Here is a 13,688-nt window from a genome sequence, read left to right as displayed (position 1 = left end):
AAAGTTCTATGTAAGTGAAAAAAGAAAAAAGAAAAAATCTGTGAAAAGTGTCTCTGCTTTCAAAGGATCCCGTGTGGATTGTTGTGGTTATGTTTCGTCATCAAGACGTCATCTGAGGCGCCTCAGATGACGTCGTGATGACGAAACGCGCAAGTCGTGGTCACGTTGGTACGCATACGTCGCTCTAGCTGTTGTTCGTATACTTCTGGTTTTCGGCAGTCGGGCTGTGGAACGCACGCCGCTGCCTCGCTACTGTCTCGGCTATTGGCTCCTCACTAGCCGGTGGAACAGTGTCACTTCCTAGTTGGATACCATTTGTTTTACCTATTTTTTTAAATGTAAGCTGACTGGCTAAATAAACTTTTTGGATTTACACTATGAGGCTCCTCTCTTCTCATTGCATATGGACACGCTCCGGTGGACTTCATTAAAGGACCAGTGGTGACACAACCAGGAAGGAGATCGTGGAGTCACTGAGGGGGACACCGATCGATTCCTGCCATTGGATCTACATTTACATGCTCATTACCCCTGCAGGGGTTGGGCCTTTCGGTGAGTGGGGACACAAGTGGGGGTTCCAGAGGAAGAGATCACATAACAACCACAACAATCCACACGGATCCTTTGAAAGGAGAGACACTTTTTACAGATTTTTTCTTTTTTCACTTATATAGAACTTTATTTTTGTTTGGACACTTAAATCATTTGGATCCTATTTTGGATGATCTTGGTACACTATCACGTTAATACCTTATTACACTGATTGATCTTAATTGTGCATAATTTTTTTGGGTATATTTTATGCGTTTTTCTTTTTTGGGATATTTTAAATCAGCACTGATATTACACATATATATATATATATATATATATTATTATTTTTAGGTGTATGTATCTCTTTTAGGACCATTGATGCTCCAGCCACACCTACACTTGATTTTATAATATTTTGTGAAGTTTTACACATGTGACATTTGCACATGTCACACTGTTTGTTTACTATTTATGCATTTATTCACAGTATTTCCCACATATTGTAGTATTATACTTTGATGTACACATTTTTTTTGGGGTACTATTTTTATTTCCATTCACTTTTGAACAGCGCCATACTACCCACGAGAGTTCTTTAGTCTTTTGGATTTCACCTTGGTGTTTTTCCTTTTTTTGGGGGGACTGCAGTTCTCTTAAGACACTGTCCTAAGCGCGGAAGATTTGAGTTTGCGTAATACCAGATAGGTATGTTAAAGAGGCTGCATCCCGAGCATTGTTTCAGGCTTGCAGGCTCATTTTACTTATTTGGACTTCCGGTACTCCTCTTTCACCTCAAATGTGACTTGCACAGATGGGAACAATTTTGAGGTTAGAAAAGCTGATATATAAGCATAGTGGCAGCTTTTCCAAATTTGAGAAGGCATGGAGTAGCTGGTTGGCTTCTCCTGGATTGGCCCCAGCGGATTTAGTAATGGACAAGTTATTGTTGTGAAACAAAATCACAAAAATTGATATGTTTAATTTAGCTGGTAATGCTATGGCTGAAATTTCTATGCCCTTGCTTTCCAAATGTTTAATGCTTTTCTACTTGCTTTGTTATGGTGGCCTTTGTCCCGGTTGTGCACGGCTCTAGATACGGCTCTAAATGGCGCTTAACACATTCCTGTGATGTGAATTACAAAACCGGTATGCTGAATTGATATCTGACGTGAACTGTATGTACTTTTATTGTCTGTTTGTACAAATTTGTGACATTTCAAAAAACCTTTACCGGATTAAAAAAAAAAAAAAATAATAGGAGTGGTAGTGGTATATTCTGTATAGCAGGTTTTCACCATTAATCACACATCAGTAAAGGAGTTATTTATAATCAGGACGTTTCCACCACTGTTCGCACATATTAGAAAAAATGGGAGAAGCACTACACTTTTTTGTATTAAACATCATCAACGTGCCCAAAAGAAAAAATAAGATCAACACACCTGAACAGACAGTTGACAGCAGAAGCACCTTGCAGCCGAAGCATGGTTTAGAAAACTAGCATCTGTCAAAAAATGATTTTGAAAATATGAACAAAGAGTCAGGTGATGACCCTGTAATGTGTGAGAAAAAACAGATTACAGATGCTGTAAAAAAGCCCAACAACCCTGAAATCATTGATATTATGAGCTCAGGTAGGACATGAGGGTCTTCCCTGAGGGCAGAAGCCAATTTGATCAATGATTTCAGGGTCGTTGGGCTTTTTTGCAGCATCTGTCATCTGTTCCCAAGAAGAAGCAGGGGAAACCAAGGCAGAACTATGGCTGCCAGGGCAACAAAGAAGACCTTTCAAGGGAGTAACCTCTGTGAACACAAGGGGATGGCTCTGCATGACAAGAATCCCCTAAGAAGGTCCCAGAGGAATACAGAAAGTCACAACAGGCGATGAGGAAGAGCAACCTCTTGCAAAAGAGAGTGCAAAGGTCAAGGTGATAGGAAGAGGATATACAGGCCTGAACTAAGACCTGTAGGGTGCCAATGGCTGGGTGTGTGTAGATTCCAAAACAAAAGAAGCTGCAGGATGAGGTATGGGAACAAGTTCTGGGATGGGGTCCATATCACGCTACATAAGAACTACCTCACATGATAGATTGCAGAGTGCAGAGGAGAGTGATTTGTATGACCCCAGGAAAGAGGGATATCCAACCTGGAAGTTGTAATGTGCCTGTCAAATATCAGTGAATTTGAGATGCTGAAAGGTCCCTGGGTGGATTTCTGTAGAGCATTCTTAAAAATTTAGTTGTTTGATAAGAGAGGCAGGCAAATGCCAGGGACACTGCAGACCGCATTAGGATGAGGAAACAAACACATAAGGGGAGTACTGATAAAAGGAACAATATGACCTTTAAAAGTAATAAGCTGGTGGGATGACGTGTCCGGTATGAAGAAATCACAATAACCCAGGTGTTAACCGAGTTACTGTGGATATGTCTCTGGGATATCAGGGAACAAGTGAGACAGTAAACTATGAGCTTGCATCCATGGCATAAAATAGCAGCAAGAAGTGCGCAATTAGGAGTTTAGTTCACTAGACAAAGACAAACTTCTGGTAGTGAGGTGGAAGAAAAGACAAATTTAAATAGATGAACACTATAATAACATTATAGCTGGAGAAAAGAACACTGGATGTGTAAAAATTACCCTATAGCCTATGACTTCAAAACCGCTTGTGTTCTTAGTACTGCAGTGTGTGTTAAAGGATAAAAAGATATAATGTAGTGTATACTACAGATCCAAACAATGATCCAACAAGAAAGGTATAGCCAAGAATAAGTAGAGGCACAGGGAAACCCTGTCCATATTGCTGGTCCTGTCCAGGGTCCAGGCTTTGCCCATTATAATGGGCATGCCCCCAAAGGGTTCTTCAGAGTCTGGGTGCTACAGAAATTGACCATGACCCCGGACCTGTAAAGCACCCCACACCACATAGCAAGGAAGTGCCAAATGCAGGATCCAGTACCTGAAGCAAACATTAGAGGCCAGTCCTGCTGCTGCAGGGTCCAGGTATGGTTCACATAGAGGGTAATTGATCCAAAAACTGCTAGTAAGCCATAAGGCAATAACCAGTCAGATCTGTCAGAAGTATATAAGAATATATAAATAAGAAAGCGAAACTAGTGAAAAAATAGAAAGATGAATAATCTTTTCTCACATGAGAAGGGGTCCATTAACTAAGGACACTAGTAAACAACTGCAGCCTCATGGAGTAGCTGGGGTTATACCACTGTATCAGTTGGGGGTGGTCCCAACAAAGCTTTTGTTGTTCAATCACCTGAAGGCAAAGACATACAATCCATAGCCTAAGTATCAATTCCTGTGTCCTGTACTGGAAGATTAAGATATACAATTTTCTTTTCCGTCCACTGAGGGAAACAGGACTAACCTCAACAAATGAGCCTGGGATAACCCTGAATCAGGTAGAAACACAATAGCTTGTAAGGGTGGGTAGAGACTTTTACATTTGCCAGAGAACTCAGGAATTTGTTACCATTAAAGGGCTTCATGACAGAGAGTAGGGTGCAAGGGAAGCATTTCAGCGAAGGTAGACAAGATAGAAATAACCAGGCAGAGCTGAAGATGATGCTGAAAGCATGTTCTTTGGTATGCAAAAGGAGCCTCTGAGGCAATTTGAAATATCCTGTTAAGGCACCATCCTGCCTAAACCTGATCACAAGGCATAGTTTTAGGAAGGCTCCTGATACCACAGATCCAGAGAAGCATCGGCATCCATGGAGCAAGGAACAGGAATCTTGGTTGCAGAGTAGAGAATACTCGCCTGACCAAGGACAAAAACAAAGGGAAGAGAACCTTTCATACAGAGGCTACGATTCAGCCAAGGAAAGGGGATCCACTTATAGGGTCACTCAAAGTCATTAAGACATCCCCTGTTCCTTACAGAGGATACCCACAACAGCAAACTAGTGTTATGTCTGACGACAATCCAGGGAAAAACAGCTCTAAGGCCAGAGTCCATCCGTTGATTGGAACAGGTTCCCAGGGGAATGCCCCTACAGGAATCAGTGGATGTGAGACCAAGCCTTATGGTGCTGTACATCAGGAGCCAAACTACTTCTCCTGACATTGGAAGTACCCCATTCCTTCAAGGTGGTATTCTGCCATGGTTTGGAAGATTAAAGTCACAGCCAAAGTCGGGCAAAAGGCAGAATCTGAGCTTCCTGTCAGTAGAATCCTTAAAGGAGAAGTACAACCAAACCTCATTTGGCTGTACTTCTCCTGTGGATCACAGGAGTGGAGTTCGTTTTTCACTCCTGTGACCCATTTTCAACAGAGAGTGGGCTGTAGACCGCTCTCTGCTGACATTACAGAAGTCGGTCCAGGCTCCGCATCATCATGACCACGGAGTCGGGATCCACCAGGTCCCTGGACTGACACCTGGCTCAGTCTCTCAGCGAGCCGCTGAAAGGCTGAGCTGGCCGCCCCCTGCACAGCTCAGCGCTCCAGTGAGCAAGGAGGGGGAAGAGCACAGAGCTGTTACTGGCAGTCAGCAGCTCTCTGCTCACAGAGCTGCGAGAACCGAGCGATCGGTGGTGTTCGATCGTCGGTTCTCAGTGTTAGAGGTGACGGGGGACAGATGCAGCATTGGACCAATGCTGCATCCACCTAGGTAAGTATAATTCTGCAGTAACCCTGATTCCCATATTTCTCTTTTAACAATAAGAACTTGTTTGGAATATGCTTTGTGGCTAAATGTTACCAGTATAAGAAGGTCTGGAGAGTGCCACAATTCAAAGCACGGTGCCTGAAGGTCACATTCTTGGCTAACTCCACATTTGCAGTTCAGTGGGGTCAGGGTACAGCACTTCAAAATTAAGCTGCAGATGCAGGGACCAGCTCAAGCAGCGATGCAGTGAGGGATCGTGACTGAAGTCAATGGAAGAAGAACAGTTGCGACATGTTCAGCAGCATGAACAAGTAAAGGTACACATAAACCAAATCAAGCGGTCAATAAACAAAAAAAAAGATAGATAAATGGTCAAAGGAGTCATGCAATCATTAATCCAAAACAGTTCTGTAATTAGCCTCAGAAACAGCCTAGGGAAATGTGGCAACCAAGAATCCGACATTACCATGGATTGGGTCAGAGCTAAAAGTAGAGAGACAAAAACAATGAAGGGGAATGGTAAGTAAGGGAAAAATGAAGAAGGGGGAGAAAAAGTGGGGGGAAGGGGAGGAAAAAGGGAGGGGGAAGGGAAGGAAAAAGGGAGGGGGGAGGGGATGGGGGAAGACGGTGGGTAGGTAGGGTACTATACACAAGGTATAATAGATAACACTCAGTTATAAACCATGAGATATCAACACCTAAACAGTAATGCTCTGCGCCTCTTTCCAGCCAGCCAAAATTTTGTCAAATTTAGCAGGACAGTTTCAGCTGATGTACGTAAGCTTATATAGGGGAAAAGCCCCATTGATCTCCGCCCTCCAGCCCGAAACCATGGGCAGAGTAGGCAGTTTCCATTTCAGCAGGATTTTCCTTCTAGCATAATAGGCCGAAAAGAAAAGAAATAGTTTGACATGTTTAGAGGCCGCCACAAAATCAGTGAGTCCTAGAAGCAGCACTAAGGGGTCCATAGGGACAGACAGGTTGCCAACTGTGTTAATAGTATCCAAGAGCAAGACCAAAACATGTGAGCAAACGTGCCCTCAGCAAGCCGTCGCTGAGGGTTATAGTACACTCTATGGATAAATTTCATTTGGATAAAGCGATCTTTGGCAGATATCACAGTAGTGACATATTGCAGAAGGCAGTCCTATTTCGAGAGGGATGGAATTTCCACATGCAATTTATTACAAAAGGTAGTCCATTTTGGGAATGGTCAAAGGAGATAGTAAGGAGTAAATAGAGAACAGAGGTTTAGGTAGGTCCTTCTATATTAACATACTTTCCAAAGGGTCAGTCTTAATGGTTGGGAAAGTTGGGAATTGAGCAGCAACCGCGTGTCGCAGTTGTAGAAAACGGAAAAGAACATCCTATTAGGTAGGTTGTAGGTACGTTTAAGTTCATCAATGGGTAAGAGTCCCCCCGTAGTATTATATTTTGCAGTGTTTTATGCCATATGTAGCCCATATGACAGAATGCAGCACAGTGAGCAGGTGAGCGAGTGCAGGGTTGCCCCATAGCAGAGTATAGAGCGAATACGTGGATTTTGTACCATACTGGACCCTGTCCTGTTTCCAAACCCTCAGGGTCGTCCTAGGGGTTGTAATAGCTGGATACATGGTTACTGAGTTCCGCGTAGGAGCCCAGTACAGCTGCTCCATGATCACCGCTGCCGCGTTATCCCTAGGCTGAAAAACCAATGTACTGTAACTTAAACAGCCACCCAGTAGTACAGTGAGAAATTAGGCAATGCCAGACCTCCACGATTAATTGGTAAATACAGGTTTGATTGTGAGAGTCTAGGCGTCCCCCCAGCCCAAAAACCACAGAGATAATACGGTCTATACGATGAAAGAAGGATCACAGACTATGCATAGGGGGTCTGTCAGAAAAAGTAGAAAAATTCAGGTAGGAAAATCATTTCAAGCAGATTAACGCGACCAGGGGCAAAGAGGTCCAAACAGTACACTTGATCTGCATGTGTTGCAAAAGGGGAAGAAGGTTGTCCCAAACATACAAGTTAAGGTCAGGCTGCACCTCCACCCCCAGATTTTTTAATTTAGAGGCCATCCACACAGGGGCTAAAAGGGACAACAAAAAGGGCAACCAATGCAAGGGGAAAGAGCAGTGATTTCTCCCTATTTAAGCACACTCCAGAATAAAGCCCAAATTGATTAATAATATCAAATGCCGCTCAAAGAGATACATGACAATCCTCTAGATATAGTAGGGTATTGCATCAGTATTTGAATTCCAGTGTCCCTCAATGGTTAAGAAAGAAGCTTTAGTTTAGCTTTAGTAAATCTGCCATAGTGGTTCTATATTGGACATTATTAAAATATTGGTTGCTGAAGCAGTTTTATTTAAAAGAAAAGGGCAATAAAGCTACCAATTCTGTATTTATGCTTTTTTAAGCTGATTTACTTATTTTATATGTAGGCTTGTTTTGAAATATAGCTTGGGGTGATATTTATTATATGCACGTTTATTGTGAGGCTTGTGAACCCTGCCCAACACACCTATAACTTTTCTTGGGTGGAGTAGCAGGAGCCCTTTTCTATCATTTTATCCTAGAACTATGTAGGAGTTTACAGAGAGATTTACAGATGAGTTTTTTAATGAAAAAGTGATTCACAAATAAAAACATTTACAGATATGTTATGAATCTAAAAAATGCATTTAAGTAACTTCAAGTGACAGATCAAGGGTAGGAGGGTTATTAAGGTTTTTACTTACCTCTTGCCCGGTAGCTTCTATGACTCCATCTCCTTTCTGGGCCCACCTCTTCTCAATGTCTCTAGCTCGAAGACCTTCCCGCACAAAGCCAATATCTGACAGCAGCTCTGTGAACTGTCTCTTCAGACTAGCTATTTCCTAAAGCATGTAAAAATTCCAAAATAGATATTGTGTGTATTATTTAAAGAGGAACTGCAGACTGCACACATTATTTGTGATAAAACATCTTTGCCGTTCTGAAGCTTCCCTGCAACTACTTTGCATATTATTTCATATATACAATGTGATTCTGTACTTGCCAAATATGCTGCAGAAATCTCCCTCCGCTAAGTCTGGCTGCAACCATTTTAGCTGTGGGCAGCTGTTTACACAGGCACACCTCCAATTCTGCAGCCCTGCAGCTCTCATTGGCTCTATTATGACTCACCCCCCTCCCTTCCTGGCAAACTCTCATGAGACTGAGAGAGAAAGAGCTGTACATGATGTCATAAGCCTAGGCTAATAACCAGACAAGAAACAAGAAGTGGGCTGTATAAGGTATTTACTGGCAGTTTTGCTATCCAAAGTTTAAACAACAAGGGCAGAAGATTTAATAGATGGAAAGTAGAAAAAATGACTGAAGGTCCACTTTAAGGGTATGTAAAAATTGTTATCAAGGAATCAGCTTAATATAAGTCATTTATCCATACATGTTTCTATGTACACTATAGTTTGTAATAATACATTGGGAGACATTTATCAATTCTGTCACCAAACAAGGCAATGATAACCAGGAGCAGTGGACAGTGCAACAGATTTACTACAAGGTTACAGCCTAATTCATAAATTTCTCTCTCAGCAGCTCTAAAGTAGCACTGCAACAAAATTATATTCTTAATTATACTCATGCTTAAGTGAAAATAAATGTAATTTTCAGTCACAGATCTGTCTCATAAATATAAAAATCCATTGCAGTTGGTTTCCCAGGATTATAGGTGCTGGGATTGCCAATACAATCTAAACCTGTCACGGAGACTTTGCTGAATGAGAGGCAGCCTGATTTGCATCTAATTATGTTTGCATAAGAAATGTCCCTCTGTGTCCATAAAATGTGCTCAAATCACGTGGAATATTTTCTGTTTTAGTGTCATAAGACAATGAATCACAGTGGATTTCATTTTGTTTCTTGCAGATCTTTGCAAAGCGATTTACTCTAATAAAAACACAAAGTAAAAATGCTTGCATAATATATACCTTCTTCAAGCCAGTAATTAAACTGCTAGACTGCCTGCCTCCCTCCCTCCAGATAAATACTTAAAGGGGTTGTAAACCTTCAAGGTTTTTCACCTCAATGCATTCTATGCATTGAGGTGAAAAACCTCCCTTAATGCTGTAGCCCCTCCGAGCCCCCGTTATACTTACCTGTATCCTCTCTATCTCATCCTGGGGATGAGCACACCAGCAAAAGCCGGTATCTCGGGTCCTGATTGGATGGATTGATAGCAGCACAGCCATTGGCTCCTGCTGCTTTCAATCAAATCCAATGACCTGGGCGCTGGGGGGTGGGGTCGAGTCATACATTCGGCTTCTATGTACGCCGAATGAATGACTCGGGAGCGCACCCGCAAGGTAACCCCCTGGGAGAATGCTTCTCTAATGCGGGGAGGAGCCACGAGAGCCGCCGAGGGACCCCAGAAGAGGATGTTCGGGGCCACTCTGTGCAAAACGAGCTGCACAGTGGAGGTAAGTATGACATGTTTGTTATTTAAAAAAAAAACAAAGCTTTAGTGTCACTTTAACGTCAGTCTTCACCCAATGATATTCACTAAGCAGCTCAGCTCGGAGTCTCACACCTTTCGTACAAAAAAAAAACATTCTTTCAGGCACATTTTTTAGTGCGTACACATACTGCAGCCCTGTTATTTCCTATGATGAGACCCCAGTGGCTGCCATAAAATACAGCTTTTCCATATGGGGCGTAAATATTTTTAAAGGTACTGTATATGTAAAAGGGGGATCCATGTTTGTTCATTACATAGGTTTGCTCTGCCTCTTACTTTACAGTGCTAGACAACTGCTTCTTCACACAATACATTTCTGTGAGTGAGCCAAATGATTGAAAACAAAGTAATCTCATGTAGAGGTTATCTCAACCCTCGTTAAAAGAGAAGTATGGGTTTCTTTTTGTTTTTGCTTACATCCATTCTATGTGAGCTGCCGATATCTAAAAATCTTCCCAGCCCTCTCAGAAGTGCCCCCATTCTGTTATAATTGAGCTAAATACCTGTGGGAGTGGGCTACAGACTCTAAAATACAAATACCATATTTGTATTTTAGATTTAATTAAGATGTATAAGGGTTCAATATTTGAGGTAATATAATCTGCCGAGGATCTGGTGACATGAATCCCTAGATACTTTATGACGCTTACTCTGAGAAGAGGGAGTTGAGCCTGTGTTTTGGAGGGTGGGAAATTGTCAATTGGTAGGACCTGGGACTTGTCCCAATTGATCCTAAGTCCCGAGAATGACCCGAATTGTTCAATTGTGTCTAGTGCCAGTTGCAGGGAGGGGCCCGAGTCCGCGAGATATAACAGGGTGTCATCAGCATACATACTGATTTTCTCTGTTAATGTTCCCTGAGTCAGACCCTGCCTCTGGGGAGGCTAAACGCCCCAGATGTCCATCCATTGGCCACCACTCTAGCTGTAGGATCCTAATAAAGGAGCTGGATCCATTTAATGAATTTAACACCAAGCCATATCCCTCCAGGCACCTCCAAAGATACCTCCACTCCACTGAATCGAACGCCGAGGCTGAGGGATCATTGTCTAGAAAGTATTGTTTCCACTCATTTAGTAGATTGCCATCCTCTGGTATCAGAGAGAGCCAGAAAGGATTAAGGCGCCGGGACCTAGATGGCTTGTCAATGTTGGCACTGAGGGTGATCCAATAGGAACAATGGTCCGATAAGTGTCTGGGGCCAAATGTCACATTTTGTAACCTTGGTAGCAAGGCTCGGGATAGAAGAATAAGATCGATACGGGACATAATGTTGTGTGTGGTCGAAAAACATAAGTATTTCCTGGCTTGTGGTTTTAAATGTCTCCAAGTGTCTACTAGATTGAAATTGGTTAGTAGCCTGGAAAATCTAGTCTCATGCATGTTCCCCAATATGTGGTTCTGAGGGCCGAAGTCTATCTAGACTGGGGTTAAGTGTTTCGTTAAAGTCACCTAGCCAGATCATCTGCACTGTAGAGTAGCGGGACATATACATAAAACCTTCTGTGATGACCGTGGCGCTAAAAGGGGCGGAACATAAAAGGCTAACACTAGAAAGGGTTCTCCATATATTTTGGCATGCAAGAAGATATAACGCCCCTGCGGGTCAGTGAAAATATCACAGTTCAAAATGTAGTGATTTGGCTACAAGAATCGAGACACCGCAAGCATGGGATGTGTGGGTAGAATGGAATGCCCATCCAATCCATGGTCGGCGGAGTGCAAGTTGGAGGCGTCCCTATCTGCATGTTGTTTTTTAAGGAAAGCGAGGGCCGCCAATCATTTAATTTTGTCTCGGAGGCCCCTCACATTCCATATAAGAAATTTTACAGTAGCCATAGTCTAAGCATCATCAGAAATGCTGTTGTCTGGGTATTCATACATCTCATAAGGTTAATATCATTTGTGGAAACATCATAACACAGGTACGGTATTATGCACATTAAATCTGCCTTTACCCAGTATTGATAGATAAAAACGTTATGCCATGTCTGTAATAAACTTATACATAAAGTTGTATTGCCAATCCATAGGTTTTGAACTCCCCCCACCCCGCCCTACACCCTCCCAAACTGGTGTGGGCTTTGACCCAAAACATTGTGCACCCATCCTTCAGAAAGAAGGGGCTGGAAACTGGCTCATAATGGTGCAGAACAGTCACGAAAAACGTATGTATCTGGTATGAGTGAGAGGACTGCTGCAATCGAATATCATCATTTGACAAGGTCAACCACAATAGCCAGAGCCTGCAAGCAGCAACTAGCAGGACTCCATGACCAGCCCCCCAGGTACAATCCTATTTCCAGATGGATGATCGGGCGAAATTACGCTGCACCTTGCACGTTTCTGGTAGGACAGCATTACTACTGGAGTCTCATTGGTGAATATAGGATAACTGCATATTGGAATGCAAGGTGACAGACCCTATGTATGAGTGGCTAAACACACGGGATTCAATACTGGGAGATCCCCCCCATATAACGACAACATGTCTTACAGAGTGGGACGCCGTGAAGCGCAACGGCCGCATGGCTCCGGGGTAAACTAGGGAAAACGGGGGATCAAGGGCAAAGCCTGCTGTGGTGTTCCGCGGGAGTAGAGCAGTGGGACAGTACACACAAGAGTAAAGGAGCAGAAGCAGATGGAAGCCTCCAGTCACGGCGTTCCCTCAGGAAAGTATGCTCCGGGCTGCTGACACGGCTGTCAGTTCACCGATCCCCTGGGAGCCTCACAGCGTTCTAGCCAATTGATAGCTTCCTCGGGGTCTTCAAAAAAGAAGCACAATTGTCTGCCTCCACCCTCAGACGAGCCGGGAAGAGAGTGGAGTATTTCTGATGCTTGACACGTAGTCTGCGTTTCACTTCCATGAAGCGTTGCCTGCGGCGCTGGACATCTGCATAAAAATTAGGGAATATAGCTACCTTGCCATTTCCATGGGGGGATGTTTCCTTTCTCCCTGGCAAGGCGAAGAGCCGCGTCTCGGTCCTTATAGTTGAGAAACTTGGCTATAAAGGTACAAGGAGGGGCCCCCGGTGGAGGCGGCCTGGCCGACATGCGGTGGGTTCTCTCTACTGCTAAAGTGACGGAGAAGGCCTCCCGGCCGTAGGTGGTTGTAAGGAGCATCTCCAGGAATGTGGTCGGGTCCTTCCCCTCTGTGCCCTCAGGGAGTCCAATAAAGCGGAGGTTACATCTCCTCAAGCGATTTTCCATGATGTCTTGTTTAGCTAATAGCTGGTTAATCTGGAGCTGCATGCGATCAGATCCCATTTGTAGGGGTGGAATGGCACCTTCCACTAGGCCCAACCGAGTCTCCGCCGCTGTGACTCTCTGAGTTTCTGGAAGTCTTGTCGAATTAATGAAATATCCATCTTGACTTCCTCGATCTGGGCCGCTAACGAGGTCCTGCAGAATGTTATGGCCTCTAGGAGTTTGTCTGTGTCTCCACTCGTCAGAGTTTGACTCTCACATGTGGCACCACCATCTTCCCCGGCCTCTTCCCCGTCCATTCTACGAAATTGTGCTAGTTTAGCTGCGGCTGCCTTCTGTGCTATTGTCGGAGACATAGCCCAGCATGACTGCGTGGTCTGCCAGGAAGAGTTATAGGCAATCAGGAGATTGTAGGGTCCCAGGATAAGCTAACTGCCAGGATCAATGTACGGAGCTCCTGCAGCAAGCAAACTTTTATCTCCAAAGACATGCTGGTAGGTTAATTGGCTTCGGTCCAAAAGTATATGAATGTGAGTTTGGGACCTTGGATTGTGGGCTCCTTGAGGATAGGGTGCGATGTATGTGTGGAGCGCTGCGTAAATTGACACGCAACCGCACTCACTCAGGTTGGACTGGATGGACTGGTGTCTTTATTCAACCTTACTATGTAACTATATTCTCAGCAGTAGATTTGAGGTACATTGTTTACCATCTGGCCAAGCAGTCAGCTTCTGTTTCCTGTGTGAGGTCCTATTACTATGGAAACAGAACCATGTGACCAACGTGCTCGTTCACAGCACAGCCACGTCTCTCAGGGGTTAATAGATTGGTTT

General features: G+C 43.7%; 1 protein-coding gene across 1 annotated transcript in view; it reads right to left on the bottom strand.

Moving 5' to 3' along the window:
- DHX57 (DExH-box helicase 57) overlaps positions 1 to 13,688 on the bottom strand; it is a 218,154-nt gene that overhangs the window by 31,138 nt on the left and 173,328 nt on the right. The window contains exon 20 of the mRNA XM_073627674.1: positions 7,889 to 8,026. Coding sequence (XP_073483775.1) covers positions 7,889 to 8,026 — 138 coding nt within the window. The remainder of the gene's footprint in view (positions 1 to 7,888; positions 8,027 to 13,688) is intronic.

The sequence above is a fragment of the Aquarana catesbeiana genome, linkage group LG04 (genome assembly GCF_042186555.1).
Source record: "Aquarana catesbeiana isolate 2022-GZ linkage group LG04, ASM4218655v1, whole genome shotgun sequence".
Classification (NCBI taxonomy): domain Eukaryota; kingdom Metazoa; phylum Chordata; class Amphibia; order Anura; family Ranidae; genus Aquarana; species Aquarana catesbeiana.
The sequence above is the reverse complement of the archived record's forward strand: the minus strand, read 5'-3'. Positions and strand labels throughout refer to the sequence as shown.